The sequence below is a fragment of the Pungitius pungitius genome, chromosome 3 (assembly GCF_949316345.1).
Source record: "Pungitius pungitius chromosome 3, fPunPun2.1, whole genome shotgun sequence".
In the NCBI taxonomy this organism is placed as follows: domain Eukaryota; kingdom Metazoa; phylum Chordata; class Actinopteri; order Perciformes; family Gasterosteidae; genus Pungitius; species Pungitius pungitius.
The window spans coordinates 10,904,454-10,925,235 of NC_084902.1; the positions used below are offsets into that span (position 1 = coordinate 10,904,454).

Consider the following 20,782-nt stretch of genomic DNA (forward strand, 5'->3'; position numbering starts at 1 on the left):
TATACTGTTGTTCAATCGAGCATAGATATACAAAATATACTGTATGGTGTAAAAGGTTTTGAATCAAATACAAATTAAAATAGAAACATATACAAGTATATATGTTTGTATGTGTAAAGCTAGATCCATTTACGGTTTCTTTACACAAAGTATGTATTTTTGTGTGAATCAGTCATCCAATATTGTTCCATTTCCCAAATTCTACCCTGCTCGCATTGCATATATCAAATCGCAATAAACATAGTGTCTGAATAAGCAATGATTTGTACGCATGAATTGGTGCTTGTTTGTGTGCATGCGGTCAGTATATTGCCTCACCTTTACACATGGGAGGAGGCTTGAGGACGTACCCAATACCTCCGTTCACCATGAACTTGGCTCTGTTGAGTTGCATCATCCTGCCCTCTGTCTGATAATTCAGAGCAACTGAAAGAGGAAAACTTATTTAGATACAAAATGTCATTATTTAATAGATAATAATAAATGCATTATAAAAAATCCGTGAAGATCATTGAGGATGCTAAAAAGTGTTTTGCAAAAATGATATGAGGAAACTAATTTGTCTCATTGATTTATTTATCAAAAAGGTGTGTGAATGCAACCTAATTTGAAACAAAAGATGTGGAAGGAAACCAGTATAAAGAAATTTGAAAAAAGGCAGATTTAGCATTTCAACATCTTCTGTATTTGGTTTTTATTTATCAGTTTTACTTTTACAGTTTGCAGTGTTGTACGGCTAACAAAGATTTCCCACAAATACAAAGACAAATACTGCTCTCTGAATTCAATAGATTTGTTTTTGTATTGGCAAGGACAGGCAGGGTATCCTTGGATCTTGGATTTCCTAAAAATAATAATCAGTTCAGACTCTTTTTCCTTATCCTATCCTTTTCATTTATTTGTGTATTCCTCCTAAATCCTGACCATTTCCTGTTCCAACTGCAGCCCTGCAAATAAACTTGCACATACTCAGTTAAACAAAATATATGTGTTTACTGTATGTATTTGCTTGTTGTGTATTATTAGTGTTCATGCACATACCAATTACCATGTGCACTTATGGCCACTGGCAAACTACACATTGTGATATGGGTAAATTTAGTGTATGGTGTGGGGCCCACAGAAAGAATCGGAGCATGTGTGTGGTATGCAGTGTAATTTAGTGTGGATTGACATGTATGTGGCTAAAGGGAAGGCACCTGGTTTTCTCTTTAACAGTGAACCTCCATACAGGTTAAAAACTTACCCAACTGACAACCCACGTTCCAGTAGAACTGGGGGTTGAAATTGGAAGAGTCGATACGATAGGCTGAGGGATAAATCCGTGACAACTGCCTCTGGTTAAAAGCCAGGAATTGATCAGCTCTGTGATTGACCAGAGACTGGGCTCTGGTCTCACTGAATGAAAGAACATCCCCTGGAGTACCTAAAGAGAAACATGGGTTAGGGGTGCTAAAATGCCTTTGAGGCAAAGATTGCAATGGGACTTGTTTGTGTGTGCGTATGAAGGTGCCAGAGCTTTGTTTGGCGTTTCACCTTCATTCAGGCACTCCTGGGAGGCAACGGAGTTGGTGAACACCACAAGATTTGACAGATCTCTACTCAGTTTCATCGTCTTTCTCTTCCTTCCCCCTCTAAAACGGATGACAGAAGACAATGGAGAGAGAAGAGTGAGAGCATGTGGGAAATATGGGACAGGTAAATTAAGAGGACGTGCAAACACTCATACACTCGTAGAAAGAGGATTTTTCCATCATTGAAGCAACTTGCAAACTGCAGACAAGAGCTTGAAGCAAAATCCTTTCTAGAGACCAGAGTGCATGCAGTGCAGCAGGAATCCACGCATATACAACAACACACACAGAGTCGGGTACACGCAGTGTTGCTATCAGTTAATCACATAGCACTATGCACTGTGACATGCATATATTGATATGCAACCATAACAAAGACAGACAAAACCCTTTTAGAGACAAAGGAAGGAAAAGGCAGCTGAATTTCCATACTCAATGCTTAATTAGAAAGTAAGAGTGGAACAAAACATGACGTAGGTGAAAAAATAAAGTGTTCAGATGGGAGATGTTCAGATTTAAGTCGTTATTCCTTTTTTTGTTTTTTAATAACAATGGAGAGAGGAAAGAAATAGTGTGATCTGACATGTTGAATTTGGATTAGGATCTCCCCCAAGTGTAAATATGCAATTTGAGGAACTATGAGCAGAACATTGCAATTCCACGGTGAAAACATCCCTGTTGTGTTCAAGAGACAACATATCAAATATGATATAACCAACCAGTTTCTCCTTTTTCTAATCTCTGTGGTAGCACCTGGCCTGAAATCCATCATTCTTTCTCTCAAACATAAATTAGAGCTGAAGACGCTTTAGCGCTTTGCATGGAACTAATGACACCCGTTGCATCCGGCTGTCACCAACCATCAAACCACCCAGTTGTCAGGGATTGTCAGTGCAGTGGAGAAGCAGGTCAAAGGTTACCTGTTGAACTGTCCTCCGGCCTCTCTGCCAGATATCTCCTGAATTTCCTCCTCCTTGTCCGTGCTTTGGCATGGCAGCCTGGATTTGGAGTGCCTCTGGACAAAGAACACAAATTAATATAAAGTATAAACACACACGCACACACACACACACACACACACACACACACACACACACTACACCTGTGGTACTGATGGGTGAACGCAGAAAGTCAATGGTGTGCATCCATGTCTGTTTCCATCCTGATAAATGTCTTGAATATACAAACATGATAGTGCATACACATGAACTCACAGTAGATAATTGTGAAGTGGGTTACGCTGAATAAGGATTCATAGAAAGTGTTACTATTGTAGTAGCAGTTTGAGTGTGTAGTCGTGCATGTTGGTGGTTGTTTTTAAGATGCAAACATATGTAATTATATTTATCTATTGAAATGTGCATTTTAAACCTGAATATTTGGGCTAAAGTGGAGTTGAGGAGCAGATGAGGTTCATGGTAATTACAGGGTTTAGGCAGGTTGCCAAAAGACTACATGCACCCATGCATGCACACTTATACACACACAGACATACACACGTGGGAGGATGCATAATATGCAAAGAGGGAGGCATACAAGAATGAAGGGGAAATGTGAGTGGGTAAACTGCACATGGAGAAGAGGAAGGTAAAATGTAGCAAATGGATGAAGGAAAAAAATCAGAGTGGAAACATTTTTGCCTGAGAAATAAGGGAGTGTCGATGAAATGTCTAACAAAAAAACAAAACGCCAAACGTGTACTGTAAAATGAACGATGACATTGATCGATGCTAACTGCTGAGAAAAAAAATCAAGATATAGACAACATCTTGTGAATTTTCACTAGGAGAGAAAAAAATACAACCTTAGTGAGGCTGTAAATCACAGGCTACATGCTTTAGATTAGCATCTGTAATTTACAGATACGCACTCAATGCATTGTGCAGTGTGAAATCGTAAGATAATTACGGCAATCTAAATTGTGATTTATGTTCACGTTCTGTATATTGATTTTATCGTGTATCACTTTATGGAAGATGTATCTAACAGTAACAGTGAAGCTACTTTTCTGCTTCCCATCAGTCGACGAGGCTCATCACACTCTATACACTCAGTGGACAGCTTCACAGAAACTCATTGTTTTCTATTACCAACTAACTTAAATTTGCCATTTGAAACCACACACAAAAGAGCAAGAATCACACACAAAAACAGAAATCTCTCTTTCTCCTCACCTTTTGTTTTAGCGTTGTAATGAAGGATCTGCTTTGGGATTTCTTCAGAACCCCTTTGGAGCTCTAGAGACAAAAAAAAAACATTATTCTTTACGTGTCTGTGTGCATGTTTGTTTACCTTTATGTGTGTGGATCATTGGTTGTGAATCTAATTCCAACCAAGTTAGCACACATCAAGACACTTAAACCCTGAGGCTCAGTAGCTGCAGGGGCTACATGCGACAACAGCCAAAAAAGCACAGCACAGCTGAAGAGGAGAGTGGGTGAGATATGAGCAAAGTAGAGCGACTGAAAAAAGGCAAATTACTGTTATACAGAGAAAAAGGGTGTGAGAGACAGAAAGAGGGGAAGGGGATCACCAGCCAAGAGCAAAGGGAAACCCTGATGCACACCCACTACATTAAAATGGCTGTCAGGAAAGTGAAGCCTCTAAAAATAGCACAGGAGGCAAGCAGGGAAATTAAATATTAAACACCACTGCCTCCCCATTTAGACATTTAGTTTCTCATCACTTTAGGTCTATTTTGACATGCTTTAGATGAAACAGCGCTTCCCGAGTGGCCTGAGGAGGTCCTGTTTCACTCCCTTTGCTTTGTTCAGTGAGTCTGTTTGACCTGCAAGTGGTGCGGTAACTAGTCTACTCTTTTATTTTCTCCATTTCCCTCTGTGACTAATCCCGTGGCCTAGTTTTACCCCCCCCCCTCCCTTTCCTTTATTCTCTTCATCTGTTGACAAGTATTACTCTACTCCATACGCAGCTGTTTGCGATGCCTTTGCGTTTTACCTGCCGCAGGTTCTTCTGAAGGCCCTGGTGAGTAGCCCTGAGCAGAGCTCGGATGCTGAAACTGTCTGTATCTTCCTTGTCCCCGATCCGAGACTCCTTCAATAGAGAGTCCAGTTTCTTTCTGATGTGAGATTCTACCTGGTGATGACCATTGTCCTGAGTTGAGAAAGAAGAGAGCCATGAAGAAAGGGCAGAAGAAGGAGAGTCGGGCTAGTAAGTGAGATACAGGAAAAGAGGTCATTTCGATATAGGTGCAAGGAAACATGTATTGCACAGAGATGGTGGAGGTTGGTGGAACAGCACACGTTGTGGCTGATGCAAATAATTACAGAAGCAAATCTGAATTGCAGTTGTAGACCGGGGTCCAATTTTGACTACTGCTCCACTTGCAGGCAATTACTGATTTTATTTTTTCAAGTGTGTGTTTGATATTTTTACCATATCTCTATCATCAGCAAAAGTTACATATTTTCTGCTTAATATTGTGAACAGAGCAGAGTTTAGACTACTCTGCGTTATAGCCTGTGCTGAAGAAGCTTAATTTATGTTTTCTCATTTTAGGGATATAAAAAAAACATAATAAATAAATGATGCTAATAACAATAATAAAAAATGTCAAGACATATTGTCGGTGTTTTATACCCTTAGTTACATGTGGTACAAGGATCAAGTGAAAAACATCCCAACTATACAGTACAGACACATAACCATTGTCCAAAATCACTTTCTTGTCCCACTAAATATCAAACGCCAACTAGCATGTTCTGTAGTGAGCTGCGCATTGATATTTTAGACAGATTGTATTCTTATTAGACATATTTTACCAGTCTCTTTTTGCACAGCCAGGGTATCACTAATAGACAAAAGCTATATTGTATTATTAATGGAATGTTAGTGGTGACTGCTGTGAAAGCATACAGGTTTAACGAGCTCAATACAAAACCTCTCATCAGTGGAAACCTTGCACCAGCCTTTTAAAATGGTAATGATCATCCAAAGTGGCATCTGCAGCCTGGTGCCTCCAGCTAATTCTAAAAGAACGATGCCATATTCTGTTACACAACTAAACCATCTGGAAAAGTGTGCGAGTGTGTAGTGATTTCCTACTTGTAATGTGGTGAGAAAGACCCTGCAACTATACAGAAATAAATAAAAAGTTCATGAGTGATTTGCGCCCAGGAAGCAGTGACGAGATTCACTGTCATGTTTTACCCTTTTTTGCAAACGCAGGTTTATACCCCCACCATTAAGCATTGATTATTCCCAAACATTACTGCAATGATGGTCAATAAAACTTTACAAGTACCCACATTACTACCCAATTACTGGAGTAATTACTTTGTGCACAACAATGTCATTAAGATCCCATTATCTAACTTCTGTATGTGGAGGAATGGTTGTATTCTCTAACGGTAAGCAGCCCTTTAACAACTTAAAGAGAAGTACAAAGGAAAACTTGCAAGACACAGAGAGAAAAAGGAATATTGAGTTACTTTTATGGCTTTAGTATTTTTTGTAAAAGTGAAACTAATGAGATATAATATTTGAAATATATATATAAATATAATATTTGTCTTCGTAGAAATACGGTTCAAATTTGTTGGAGGATATATTTTATTCCAATAATTTCGGTGCTTTTCTGATTTGTACAAAAGACAAAGTGCATGTTTACATGCTTTGTATTATATCATCCGTCTTACATTACTGCTCTTTAGCTTGAAGTCATCCTCAATTTCATCAGCACTGTCATCATCCGACACTTCCCCTTCCTCGGCGTCCGCCGAGAGATACGCAGGTAGACTCTTCCCCTGGATGAAGAGAGGACAGACAACAATCAGAGAGGAGAACGAACAAAAGAACATTTAAACCATGCACATGTCTTATAATCCTGCCGTGTCTGTAGGAAGCCCGCACAGGCTGCACGTCTAAGAGAGTCGGAGCAAAACACAGAATACGCGCAAATACACGCAAAACCAAATATGGCTTATTTGTCTGTACTCATAGGCAGAGGGAAAGCCAATACTGCCACATATAAGCACGCAATAGGGCAGAAAACACACTCTAGTGCCCACACAAACACACACACGCCCAAGCTGTACAATCAGCAGCACATTCTCCTCGAAGCGCTTCCAGCAGCGTGGAAGACCATTAGTGAGCCTTTTCTGAAGGTTTAAGTGGGAGTCGAGATTTTTACAGCTTCTTCCCAAGAGTGCCATCGAGTCTCCCTGGCTGACATCCCCGCCCTTGTTTCAACCACATGCACCAGTGATTTATCCCTTATTTCTTTATAAAAAAGAAAAAACACTGTGGCATGTTCCGTTATTGTCTTTCTGGTCTCGTGCTTCACTGGGGGATGGAGAGGGGGTTAAAGGCTCTCAAACGAGCGCACACAGCAAAAAAAACCACACACACACTGAAAGCTTTTACTCAATGTAAACAATGCTCTTGGTTTCTTTATATTAATAATTGTTCTTGTGCTGGTGGATAAAGATGTTATGGCTGCGAGGATATCAAAGTGAAAGTGGTATTAAAACAAAATACATGTTGGGTCTTTATTCCTTTAAAGGATTATCATGTGCACAATGTTTCACAGATCGTCTTGCTTCTTCCTCGGGATTACAACAATGGGTGCTGTAAAAGAGATAAGCTTGTGAAGCTGGACACGATAACTATTTTGTAAAATGTGTTGTGTAGATCAAAACAAAAACAAACATTTAATCGCTGCTTTTGACTTTCGAAATCGGAAAGAATAAAAGCAATGATCCACATAGCCATTATTAAATGACATGCATAGATCTTGAACTAAATGACTGAATATGTTCTTTGTCCCTTGCTTTTAAAAACAACAACTCACGCTGTATTTAGAGTGTGACCGGCCCACAGGGGGAGGCGGTCTCTTCCCCTGGGGGAGGGGGGGGGAAGCACTCACACAGACATCCCATAACAGGGCCTAAGAATCAACTAAGCAAAGCACATGTAACTTTTCCCCAGAGGAGGGGTTCAGTCTGATTCGGTGTAGCTCATCTACCGTGGAGCAGCGAGCTCGGTTGGTTTTTCACACGCTCTCTGAGCTGAGGTCGGGCCAAGCGGCAAAAGCCATCGTGACGACAAACTCTTCAGAGAGGACGGCTTCGGAGACTTAAGCTGCTCCTGCCTCACTCTTTGAGGGGATGAGCTGGAGCAGCGGAGAGGCAGACAGCAGCTCGCTTAGCCATGACACACGAGGAAATGCCCCCCCCCCCCCCCCCCCGCCCCCCGGGAACACCATGCAAATAGCGGGCAAATAGTTTCCTAGGATCTAAACTCTTCTGGGTAACAAGTGTGTTTCTATTCATCGAGGTTAATTGCGGAATTTCTGCAACTAGAGGCAATTTTAATAATTAATAGTTTGACACCCCCAACTGACCCTTCGTGCAAGTAGTGTTTTGTATCTTGTATGAAAAATAGAACACATCAATCTCTTTCTCAATTATCATGTGCCAGCATCTCTTCCTTGTCTCGTTTCTCCACCATAGTTAATACAATGACAGTTTTGTCCTCCCTTTATCCCCTTCCTTCTCTTTATCTGTTTATAGCCAATAATTAGCTGCCTTGCAGTGGCTCTCCCACTCCCCATCGTCAGCACGCAAAGTTAAATACGGCCCTCCGCTTTCGTCACTGAGATAAGGGGAAGGAAATGGAGACGTGCAATGCAGATGCTTCCACTTGCAACCAGATGAATCAATTCATTAGAAAACCATGAACCGTCAGTCCACCATTCACAACGTGTTCTTACTTTGATGAGTATCTTGCCCTGCAGGCTCTGAGGACTGGGCAGCGTCTTTGAATCTCTGCTCAGTGCATCTCTCACATCCAGTTTGTCTCCAAAGATTTCTCGCAGGTACTGAGCAATTTTCTTTTGCTGCTGGATGCTACAGTGGTTCTCTATGGACAAAATCACTGGGTACCTGTAAGAAAGAACAAAATATATATATTCAGATTTTTATCAATTTCATCTGGTAATAAGGAAGACTTAAATACAGCTGCAAAAACAACTGTTCACTTGGTGAATGTGTGTGCCTGTGTTTTCATTTGGAAAAGGTGAAATGACATGCGGACACATAGTCGCCCAGCTCAAATGTCAGGTTTGTCAGACTGACAGCTCTCCCTCAGGGGAACTAGTCCTCCGCAAGAACTAACACACACACACACATACACTCACGCACACACTTACACACACATAAATGAGTTCACTGCCAAAGACAAAAAGAGACAACAGAGAAAAGAACATCCAGTCATTTCACTTTGACACCCGGACATCGACATCCAGGAGCTTCTCTCCAATGAAACACTGAGGCGGCTCAATGAGTTGTGTGGTTTGTGTGTGTGTGTGAGAGAGAGAGCGAGAGAGAGATGTGGGGGAGAGAAAAATCTCTCCATTTCAATACAGCCTGGGGGCCATTAATCATATTAACATGTGGCACTGATGATAAAATATTGGCTGAATGTAAAAGGTGAGAACAGCAGAGAGGAGGACAACAGCACGGGATGTTGAAATAATTCTGTTCTTTGCTGTCATAATCGAGAATGGCTAATTAATATGGGCTTTGTTTAGGAGATAATATATAGATATTTTTAATGTTCCCCCATGAATGTTTCAATTGATTGGGAACATTGATCATATGGTATTTTATAAGATGTTGTTGAAAAAAAACATGAGACCGCAATTAACGGGGTTGTCATGGGGATTTTGGTGTTGTGTTCCTGTGTCTTTATTTGGCTTCCTTGTATAGATATATATGATAGCCTACGTAAAAATATTATTAATTGTCGATGTAATTGAATCAATAATAAAACATTTGGGGAAACACGCTTATTTATTTTTCTGCTGAATTTGCTGAGAAGATCAATTCTGTTGTTGGTCAAATTTGGCAAATATAAACAAATTTGACAAATTTTGGCAAGCATCTTAACGTAGCTTAGCATAAAGATTAGAGAAAGGAGGCAGCTTGCGTTGCTCTGTCCATAAGCAGCTATGCCCACCTAAAGCTCAGTTATTAACACATTTTTGTCTTCTGTTAAAAAACAAAGAATACAAAATTACAATGAGGTTAAGGAGTTCATGCTCTTAAAATGTAAAACCATATCATAGATTACCTGGGATATTGACAAAATAAATGATACTATATGTATACTATATTATATAAAAACAAATGCACGCTTATTCGTTTTTGTGAAACTTCCAACAAGCTATTGCCAAACAAACTTCGCTTTTTAGTTTAATCACACAATCGCTCCAACACTATACCTAATAAATAAAAGGTTCTACAACACAAGCACTCATAAGTAGTTGCAATAGCGAGCCAATGTAGCAGCAGGAAGCTGCATCATTCATCACTTTGTTTGGGTATTGTTGGACCCAGCAGAGACAAACAGGGTCTCCTCGGGGAGCCAGAGGAAACGCGGCACAGCAGATGGTTCAGTAATAGGTGCTAATTACTGCCAGGAATCATAGCGTTCTCTGAAAAACACCAACCTGGCTGATGTCGCAACTGTCGCGTTAAAACTTGTAGGGGAATCTCATTCAAAAATATTTTGTAAAAGCTGTGTGAGAAACTCTAACCCTTTTTACGGAGAAAAACACAGTAGTAGTTCTGCAGCTTTTGTATGAGCGAGCTGATGCATTTGCATGTGATCCCAAAGGAGGACGTAAAGCAACTCAATCTAGCGAAAGAGAGCAATATCAAAAAATAATAGAATCTGTGTGTGTGTGTCTTTGTGTGTTACTTGCTCAACTAAATGTCAACCAGAAGTGATGTTTTAGTCATATTTATATGAGTAAGTAAATTGAAGGGGAAATAAGTAAAGGGCATTTTTATTTTCCATGTGAGCCATTTTCTCCCAGAACATCGTGGAAGTGTGTAGTTGTGTCACAAGCACGCACATGCTATCACACACAACAATAGGGTTGTTGACTCACTGGTTATTTATGAAGGCATATTTATTGATGGTCCCTATGACAGACTTGAAAGGTATCTTGGAGGTCAGAGTGTAGCCGTGTTGGACCATCGGCTCTCCATCAGGGCCGTCCCAGCAGTCCACTACGGGGAAAAAAAGAATACATGATGGAGGAATAACACGGCACCACGTTTCTGTCCTCAGCTTCCTGTCTCTTCCCACTGTTCAGCTTTCAATATGGGTAAGCTGTCTATTTCAATATTGCTTGACGTCTCAGCTTACTCTCCTAAGAACAGTTGTATAAATATATTATGTGACATTAAAAAGTACTTCTATAAACAACCCTTGCAGTGTTTATTTTTATTCCACATTTAGCACAGACCCAACATCGTTTTTTACAATTTCGAACGCTGCTTCTCCAATTAAATCAAAATTGACTTTTTCACAGCAACTATTTTAACATGCCATATCAGGAAATTGACAAATACTCTGTTTTAAGTCATGGCAATGGGAAAGTAATGATTGAGGCAATGGTATCACAAACTGAAACGGCTAAATGCACCACAACCGAGCTTTATTTCTCCTACTGTCAAATGGAAAATGCTTAATATATACAGAGTCAGATTAGATTTGCACAGGGTTCATATGAATACCTTCTACACAGCGGCATCCCGACTGCAGCACCCAGGCATACATGTCGACCTTAGAGTGGGAGAGTAGCTGGTCCCCAGTCAGGTATGTGTTGTGACTGGAAGCGATGAAATAGTTACACAACGGTTGCTCCATGTCTTGATTCACCTCGTGGTGCAAAGGGTTGAAAATATCACATGTGGGACTCCGCATGAAACTTGTAAAACCTGGAGGAGAATACAAAACGGTGATGAAAATAAATAAGTTGGGAGTAAAATAGGTATTGTTAAAGAATACTAAAGGAAAGTAGTCAAGTTTTAATGATGATATTGTATAATTTATTTTCAGTCATGTGGATGGCAATGCTGTCTTGCTCAGTGTCGATGCATCACTTGTCAATACTAAACTATTGGATGGATTGCCAGTAGATAGTACATATACTCCTGCATAAGATGTACAATTACAGTTATTATCCTGAAGAGCAAAAAATCATTTTACAACTACCAGCTTCCAGATGATATAATTTATATATGGGTGAGATTAACACTGTGGTTTCAAACCAGCAAGATTAGAAACCATGATATGGGGGATATGATTCACTTTTTTAGGTGTAAAGCATGAAGAGGAACGAGAGAAGAAGAAAGCATCCCTTATCAAAGGAAAATTGATAAGGGAAATTGGAAAAGTATTCCAAGAAACAAAAAGGGAAATATTCCAGAAATCAAAAGCAAATAAAGGGGGAAAAGCAGACAGTTAATGTGGAAAAGGAGACATTTTTGGGGGGAAGTCTTCAGGGAAACCAGTGATCTGGTTGGTTCTTATCATGGGGCCATCAATGCTGAATTCAGTACACAGTATATATTATTATCTATTATAATATAATATATAATATAATATTAAAGGAATATATATTATATATAATACAATGTTATAGGTAACAGCTTGTCACACAAAAATACGTTAATCCTGATTTGTTTGTACATTGCTGTCACATCTGAGCAAAGTAAACACACATTTCTGGCCTGCAGGCACACTAGTTCGGTCAGTCAGACACTCACAGTTTAACCGTCGCACCTCCAACAACAAGATATGTCCCACTATTCCTGCTAACCTTCCCTTCCCATCTTCCCATACTCTTCTCTTTTCTTTCACACTCTCATTTTCCCTTTCCCAGAGCCTCATTCTTACTCCAGCGACCCTCCTCAATCCTCAATCCTTACTCCCTCATATGAAATATGTAACATTTCTCTGCAATAAACAAGTGGTAATGAAGTGACTTGGTGTGGCTTTCCCCGTGTGAGTCTGTGTGTGTCATCTTAACACAACGTGGTCCTGGACATACAAACTGCAGCAGGAGCTCCCTCAGAGAGTTATTTATACCTCTCAATGTCCGTCTAACCAATGATTTTTTTCCCTGCGGTGACGGAGAGACGCAGTCTCGAAACTTTAAAGGTGTTGAGATCAAAATAAATGAGTTGGTTTTGAGATAGTTCTTAAAAACACAGCTACGGTAATATATGCATATCTACCAAAGGTTTTCCTGAAATATATGTAACTTTTCACGGTAAACCAGGCATTTTTGTGGATTTGAAAAAAAGGAGAGAATTGAGGCAACAAAAATAAAAGGAATATAAATGACAAAGAAAAGAAAATAATGAAGTTTACCGTCAATCCCCAAGACTCCACTCTGCTTATTATCATCCGACATCTCAAACTTGTCAATGATTTCTGCAACATACTCTGGAGCCACATTGGCCATCTAGAGAGAAAAAAGAACAACACAATTAAGACTTTGAGTAATAATAAAAACCAATGATTTAACTCAGCCTGATATCCCATCTTTACACATTTGTTTAGCTATAAATTAATTAGCAGCAATTAGCAAGTCTGAACAGTATTGTAAGTACAGTTATCAAAAGGCAGGAAGCTGTTAACGCCGCATGATGTAAACTGACACTATTGCAGTGTAAGAAAGAAAGGAATTTGTCGGAAACATTGAAAGTGAGAAAGTTGAAGAGAAATAGGAAAACGGCTCCCAGGAGAAACAATTTTAGGCGTGATGGATTGACTTTGTGGAGCAGATTCCTCTCTACGGACAGCTGAGGTAGCAGGAGATAACTGTGTTAGACTGATGGACGGAGAGAGGGAGACTCATCCTTCTCCTTTGGGTGGTTGTATCACACTCACTCACTTCACTGTGTGAGTCTTATATCGCCTTTGACCTGAGGCTCCTCACCTTCTGCTCATTGCGCAGGAGGTTGGCCAGTTCCTCCGCTGTGAGGTGATCCTTCCTGTCGCTGTACGCCATCATCAGCAGGAACAGGTCCCGTCTCAGAGACATCATCTTGTAGAAGACGGAGAACTCCTCGTACGTCAGCGTGCCCTGCTGATCGTCCGTGTCCGCTTCCTGTGAGGATGTGGAGGTGGCATCTGATCAGTGACACATCTCAGATATCATATTTGGAAGTGAAAGTAAATTAAATATCTAAAATTACATGGACAAAACTTTTTACAAACCATTCATTCTAAATTGTAATAATTCAGAATCATTAATTTAGATTGGACTAAATGTATTTTATTAGGGACTTAAAGGAGGCCATTAAAGACCATTGAGGTTTCTAGTTATGTGTTATCTTTACCTTTGTTGTTGAGCATCTTTGCCGCAGCTTCCTTCTCTGCCCGTTCTCCGGATACATCACTTGCTAAAAAATGTCTTATGATTCAATTAAAGCAATCCTAAAGGAAATCAGCCACTAAGAACACATTGTCAGGCTGAATAGATGTAAGTGAAATGTAAAGGCTGTAAGTCATTACTGTAAGTAGTAAGCCAATATCATGCCTGACTAATATCAGACAATTTGCAATATAAAATGAGCAGAAATCAGAAAATACGGGCAGCTGTGAACCGTCTTTTTGGTTTTGTCTTTCCCACCGAGACAAACACAGGTTCACATCGGAAACCATTCGCAATGGGCCAGTCTTTATGAGACAAACAAATTTCTTCCTCAAACAGCTGCTTCTTGCCTAACCTCATATGTCACGACGGCTGACAGCGGCGTGCTCGTACTCTGGGGCTACCTCGCTCTGCCCGCTCACTGGGCAGCGGCTCATTTTACCCGGATCTCACACAGGGGCCCATCGACTCCACACCAAATCTAATAATACCAGCTAATGCATCAATCACACTCCCATAACGAGCTTGCTGCGTGGTTTCGGGATTCCATCACAGAAAGCATCTACACACGACCAGCAGGATGAATCCCTGTGATGGACTTCATCGGAAATGCATGGACCAAAAATAAAGAGATCCAGGGTACATCAAGTAACTACACAAGCTGTTCCTGTCCGCTACGCTGTTATCTGCCAGTGCTTGAATACGAGAGCAAAATTAATAAAATGCACCATCTAATCTCACCCCATAGAGTGAATTATTTATAGAGAAAAATTATAGTTTAGCCAATTATGAAGAAATGTATGAATGATAAGCTGCAGGGGGTTGCAGAAGGCTTTAAAATACATATTGCAAGGCAATTTCAATTAGAAGGTTTAAGGTTTATTAGCTAAATTACACATATGTTGTCATCTTATCTCATATATATATATATTCATTATAGACCTAAATAAATTAACATTTTGATTCTGTTAGAGCACACATGTGAACATGTAAACATTGTGATCTATTTAGCAAAATGGGAAAGGCATTATATATATATAAGCAAAAAATTGTAATGTTTAAAAACAGGGTCAGCTAGAGTCTCTGGGCCCCCGCCGCAGCTGATTAATGTGCTCATGGTAGACCGGCTTTCCTTGTTATGGTTTCATCTCACTCATCAACATCTGACTTAATGGTGACTTCCTTGCAGGTATCAACGATATTCCTGATTAGTTTAACCCCTAAGCCACCGGCTTGTGAGTCGGCACTTCAGTCACCGGTCCTGTGCCAGTTTCTTGAACCCTCAAACACCGGTACTGAGGGGGGGCGGTTGTGACGGCCCAAGCCCTCAGGTTGCCCCCTCAAAATATAACCAGTTCACCCAGGTCCTACTTAAAAGATTAAAAGAAATGTTCACATCTGATGATTAACTTTCTAGTTAAGATAGCTGTCAACCATGCCTGCTCAAGTAAAGGTTAAGTTTTGTTTTTGTGGTCAAAATGTAAAAGAACAAACCGTACCTCCATTAGAAAAGCCGGCGACGCTGTGTGTGGATTTATGACATCGCTCTATGTGACATTAGTTCTAAAAATTGAATCCGCTCGCTGCACACTTCTTCATCTATTTCCTCTTAAAGTGTCCCACTCGCGCATGGACATATTAAATATTTCTCGCACACGTATTTCAGAAATGCACATGAAAATTTGAAATGCAACGGTAAAGTGACGTAAGTGATCTCAAATATTTAACAAGGAAGTTGACATGTTTATTTTATAGAGGGCTTCACATGTGTATGCACATGTTTTGATATTTAACTTCCGTTCACAGATATAGTGATGCCCCATGAATTCATTTAAAGTCAACCTATTGGATTTGAGATGTCAACTAATTAATTGAAAAACAGTAGCGCTCCACAATCTGACCTGAAACATCTGTTTGACCTTCCTGCGTGGCAGATTGACATTCAGCTTGTGGAGAAGTTGGTAGACCTCTTCGATGTTCAGGAGACCGTCTCCGTTCTTGTCGGCCTCCTCGAAGGTCTGCTTCAACCACGTCAAACCCACACACATTAAGGAAAATTTGTCTAAGGCCAAGGCCTACACGTATAAATATATAAACAATGTTTGCAGGCATCATTTTAAGATTGTCAACTAAGAATGATATTTTAGGGATGCCGGTTGGCACACTGAACCCCGGGAAACTCAAACAAAGAACAATGGGCTGAAGGATATTGGTCGTGTGTCCGCTGCCGCCTCGCCAGCGAGTCCTCATCACTGATGCCGGCCATCAGGTAGCGGAGGCCGGTTATCCAGGTCCGGGCCTCCTCTGCGTTTGAGGTCACCAGATCGAGGGACTCCATGTGGTTTCCGTGGTACACCGTGAAACAGCAGGCCGGGTCAAAGCTGCCGTCTGCATGCCGATGGAAGATGTCTGATTGACTGCCCTCTGTTACTTTGTAGAGTGAATCAATGGTGACTGAGGAGGAGGGGAGGAAAGGAAAAGACCAACGTCATTATTTGTGAAAAGACACTAATGATTTTGGTTTTGTGTTGAGATGAAACTTGAATGATAAAGCTGGTGATATCCTATGTTTGGATTTACTACATGTAATTCACACACATATTGTTGTCCAAAGATGATAAAACACTTCATTCATTCGTTCATTAGCCACAGTGTTGCACCTGAGGACAAGTTCCTTTATATACATGAACAGGTCCAGTACCAGTTTATTTTGACTAATGAGAGTAGAGTCCTGTTTGCATGTGTTTTACCAAAAATGTACAGGTGCTACAAATATCGGGTCATTTGAAATGTTGATAAACAGTATGCCTGATACCCGAAACTAAAGATGTACTGTTAAGAAAACCTAATTTCCTCTATCATGCGTTAAAGCGTTGTAGTAAGCAGTTCCTGTTGTCTCTAGAGTTTATCACAGTCAAATGGGATGGAAGAAAAAAACAAAGCTATTTTTGATTGTGTCATTGTTAGTTAAAATAAAGCCAAAGCCTGCAGTAAAATGCGTCCTGTCCTGCACATCATACTCGTCAACTAGCTTGTCTTCTCCTCACGGTATGCCTCTAAGGTCTGTCTCATTCCATTAATTTGATTTGTTAATGTTCCTCATCATTTTATTAATGTGTTTTTTCTCAAAACAATGAACTCTTTATGATATTAAATATTATTATGTTTTAATGATTAATAAAATAATTCATTCAATTAAACAAATTACCTTCTTACATAACCCCAAAAAAGGTATTTAGTCCTTATCCATTCTAAAATGATCACAGTCCATTTCAATATTACACTCTGCTGTTACATAATTTCATCTCGTATATCCTGATATGACAAAAAGTAACCAGATGGCAGCCTGATAACACACATACACACACACACACACACACACACACACACACACACAAACACACAAACACACACACACACAGGAGAACATACAAAGAAGGAGCTGGGCAGCTGTTTGATTCTCTTGTCAAAGGAGAGTGTCTAAGAGGCTTATGTAATGCCTACATACATGCCTAATGCCTAATACATACATAACTCATGCATGGACAGGTCCATCATTCAGTTGAAAGATAAATCCAGTCGAGTAAAAAGTGAAAGTGCACCATGAATTAACTGATTATTATCTCCTCTTTGTCAGAGACCTTAGTGACACGATGCCGGTCCACTGTGAAGGATTGCAATAGATTTTATTTAAATTCCTCTTGTTAAGTTAAGCTGAGAAAAAGATCAGGTTTTTGGTTGAGAAATAATAAATAAAGTCTCTCATACTTCAAGATGATGCTAGTGTCTTAAATTGACTATTAAACATGTTTAATAATGTAGTTGTTATTGAGAACGGACAACAAAACCATTTTTATAACAATACTTTTTTTGCAACAAGCCAGATTTGGTAACGCCGCGTTTCAGGAGCAATATTCAGCATTCAGACCAATAATTCATTGACTATTTACTGTGCAAAAATATTGTGGGGAAAAAAATTCTGCATGTTGTGAAATCCAAGCATCTCCTTGCTCAGTTGGCGTAGCAGCATTTGTGCCGTGAGCTGCTACTTTGGCCTTTTCGAAAGCCGCGTGGAGGCAGGTCCTCAATCATAGACATGCTTTGAACATAGAATGTAGCATCTTCAAAGGCAGAACGAGTCGAATCTGTCAGCTTCCATTTGCAAATCCCAACATTTGAAGTTGTCCCCTCCACCACCAGCTGAGCAACACTAGAAGCAATAAGTTTGAGAGTGCTGGCCAATGGGTGACAGCCAACCACAGATTCACTCCAGATCTGAAATGATCTTCGTCTCCTTCGGGTTCCACATCTCTGTATTTAAGTTTTTGTCAGAGCTCTCTTGGCCCCTGTGCATACTCACTCTTGGCCTTCTCGCTCTTCCGCGAGGGTTTCCATCGGATGCAGGAGCGATGATCATCCAGGTAGAAAAGTCTCACCAGCCCTTTGGATCCCGCCTTCAGCTTCACCATCTGTGTCCCGGACTGCATCACACTCATGCATCGCTCCACTGTGGAAGAAAACACACAAACACTGGGGTCAGTGGAGCACTACGTTAAGACACAAAGGAAACAGGTGTGTGGCTTAACTTTTTCTCAGGAGGAAGTAAGGCAAAGTGTCACAGCGTTGCACATTAGCGACGAAGCCAGCAGCTGATGTGGGTCGGCGTCCGCAACAGAAGTGTTACTGTTCGGACACACAGCGCGGCCTTTCTCTTTCCCTCTGACTGCTACTGAAAGCGACTGTGAGGAGGAATAAAGCGCGAGGTCTCACAGAGAGCGAGAGAGACAGCGCTGTGTGTCTCCTTGATCCGAGCTTCACAAGAGACCTCGAAGGCTGATGAAGAAAAAGTCTACACCATGCTGAGGCAGGTGGGAACTTAGCCTGCAGAAAAGGGGTTTATCTTGGAACAACAATTCAAGATGTTGGTTTACCTACTGAAAAACACAAGAAAAAAAAACATACTTTACTACTTGCTTCTGGAGATCGTTTTGCCTTCATGATTCGATTTTTTGCCTCTTTGCCCATACAAAAGATGAGATTTAGTTTGCATTAAAAAATACAACAACAAAAAAATACGTATCTGTCCAGAATTATTGTCCCAATTATTCTGAGTTATCCAGAATGGTGGTTGTGGATCACGCAGAGTAATAGGAACAAGGATTTGGGAATTAAATATTGCTATTGCATTTGACAAACACTAGCGCATTTTCATTCAAAACTACCTGCATGACTAGAAAGAAATAGGATAGGGGTAAGTAGGAACATCTCTGCTTTTGAATTGAATGTTGGGTAGCAAGCTGCATCATTGCTGTTTTAAATAGCTGGGCAGTTATAACAGTATGCTTCAATATCCCATCAGCTTCAACTTTAACACATCCTCGTGCTGATTGCAAACTGGTGCACTTCCTGCTCCTAAAATGCATCGTTGTGAAACAATATACAAGCTATGTAATACACCTTGAAAAGTAAACTTATAGCAGTCGTCTACAGGCGATGGTTGAATTAAAGACACTTGGATTGAAAATAACAAGAGAAAAACGGTGGAGTGTTCTGAAGAGGAGAGTGAAATGATGGTAAGTTACTTTGTGTTTGTCTGCTCGAGTGGCTGCCACTGTCCAGAATGAAGAGGATAAAAGACAAAACATCAACTTTGTTCTTTTTGTGACAGCTTGTGGCAGAGATACAGACAAGGGATGACAACAGAGAGATGGTGGGATTCCCATCCTCATTAGTAGATTTCGTTCATGAAAGCCTCAGCGTGTGTGTGTGTGTGTGTATGTGTGTGTGTGTGTGCGTGCGTGCGATTGGCTAGGAAATTGTGTACGTACTTTCATGTGTTTCAGCGTAACTGCGCAAAATTCATCTTCTAGTCCACAGTACCTTTACATGCATGAGTACACTTATATAGCATCATTTGTCCTTTAATTAATAGAATGTACATGGAACCACCTTGGCTGTGAAGTATTCATTGTATCCTGCGTCATTATAGTGAGGAAAAAGACATCAGTTTGGTTTGATTTCTGCAGCGTGAAATATTAGTTTCACATTTCGAGTATATAAGTTAAATCTAATAAGCCACTGTTATCCAGTCACAAAAGACAAAATGCACAGATGTGAAGTTTAGGGTATTTGTTAATATATCATATACATGCATCGTATAAATGTATCGACATTAACATGTACATGTACATAAATGTGCGGCTGTAGCTGTCCTACTATTTTGTAAAAAATAACATTCTTTCAATATTGATATTGAAGTACTTGGTCAAAAAATATCCAAATTATTTTTACCAACGAAATTACTCATAATGGTTCAGACATAGATGGTCTACGTTAGGTAAATAAATGACGTGGCCTTTAACTAACATTAAATGGTACCATAATGTAAGAAAAAGATTATCTTACAGAATACACACTGAGCAAAGCACTTGTTAACAGACATTCTGGCCTCAGGATAGGCTTAGCAAGGACACAAATGTTTTTCTTGAATTGAGAAGACTCCTTTTCAGTTTCCAGGGACAGTATTAAACACACAAGTATAAGCTAATAGCCCTGTGTGTTATCTTGCAAGGTGCGTGGGCAAAAGCATCATAATAGTCACGCAACCAAGTCGATAACACAATCGGAGCATGTGGGACGAGAAACAACCAACCATGTCATCGAAAAATAGGACTATAGAGTTTGATGTAGTTAAATCTTCACCAAAATCAGTTCAAATCTAGGCTATAGTTACATTACTGAACCAGAAAAATGTATGCTGTAGAATGTACGGATAATGGTGTGTTGCCGCGTTCATACATTTTGGTTTACATCGAGCAACATTGGCATTCATTACGTCCAATAGCTCTGTTTTTAGAAACCGTGAACAAATACTTAGTAATGTTCTCAAGCATGTTGTTAACTGTCTCTCCTGAGTTGGGTGAATTTTGTTTTGCTTGCTTAACAGTATACTGAGCATACCCATGCACATTTCACATTGCCATTTAAAAAGATGTTCTAGTATGAAAAT

The 20,782-nt window shown here is 40.1% G+C and overlaps 1 protein-coding gene across 6 annotated transcripts in view; it reads right to left on the reverse strand.

The window, feature by feature from the left end:
• The window catches only part of plch1 (phospholipase C, eta 1), a 42,430-nt gene that overhangs the window by 7,791 nt on the left and 13,857 nt on the right, over positions 1-20,782 (reverse strand). For all 6 annotated transcript variants that reach the window (XM_037464877.2, XM_037464886.2, XM_037464868.2 and 3 more), the window contains 15 exons: positions 18,134-18,280; positions 15,984-16,227; positions 15,675-15,804; positions 13,336-13,506; positions 12,765-12,858; positions 11,123-11,326; positions 10,492-10,612; positions 8,308-8,479; positions 6,233-6,340; positions 4,533-4,688; positions 3,749-3,811; positions 2,495-2,589; positions 1,537-1,634; positions 1,247-1,426; positions 319-426 (listed from right to left, as the gene is read on the reverse strand). In XM_037464877.2, the coding sequence (XP_037320774.2) occupies positions 319-426; positions 1,247-1,426; positions 1,537-1,634; positions 2,495-2,589; positions 3,749-3,811; positions 4,533-4,688; positions 6,233-6,340; positions 8,308-8,479; positions 10,492-10,612; positions 11,123-11,326; positions 12,765-12,858; positions 13,336-13,506; positions 15,675-15,804; positions 15,984-16,227; positions 18,134-18,280 (2,091 nt within the window). The remainder of the gene's footprint in view (positions 1-318; positions 427-1,246; positions 1,427-1,536; positions 1,635-2,494; positions 2,590-3,748; positions 3,812-4,532; positions 4,689-6,232; positions 6,341-8,307; positions 8,480-10,491; positions 10,613-11,122; positions 11,327-12,764; positions 12,859-13,335; positions 13,507-15,674; positions 15,805-15,983; positions 16,228-18,133; positions 18,281-20,782) is intronic.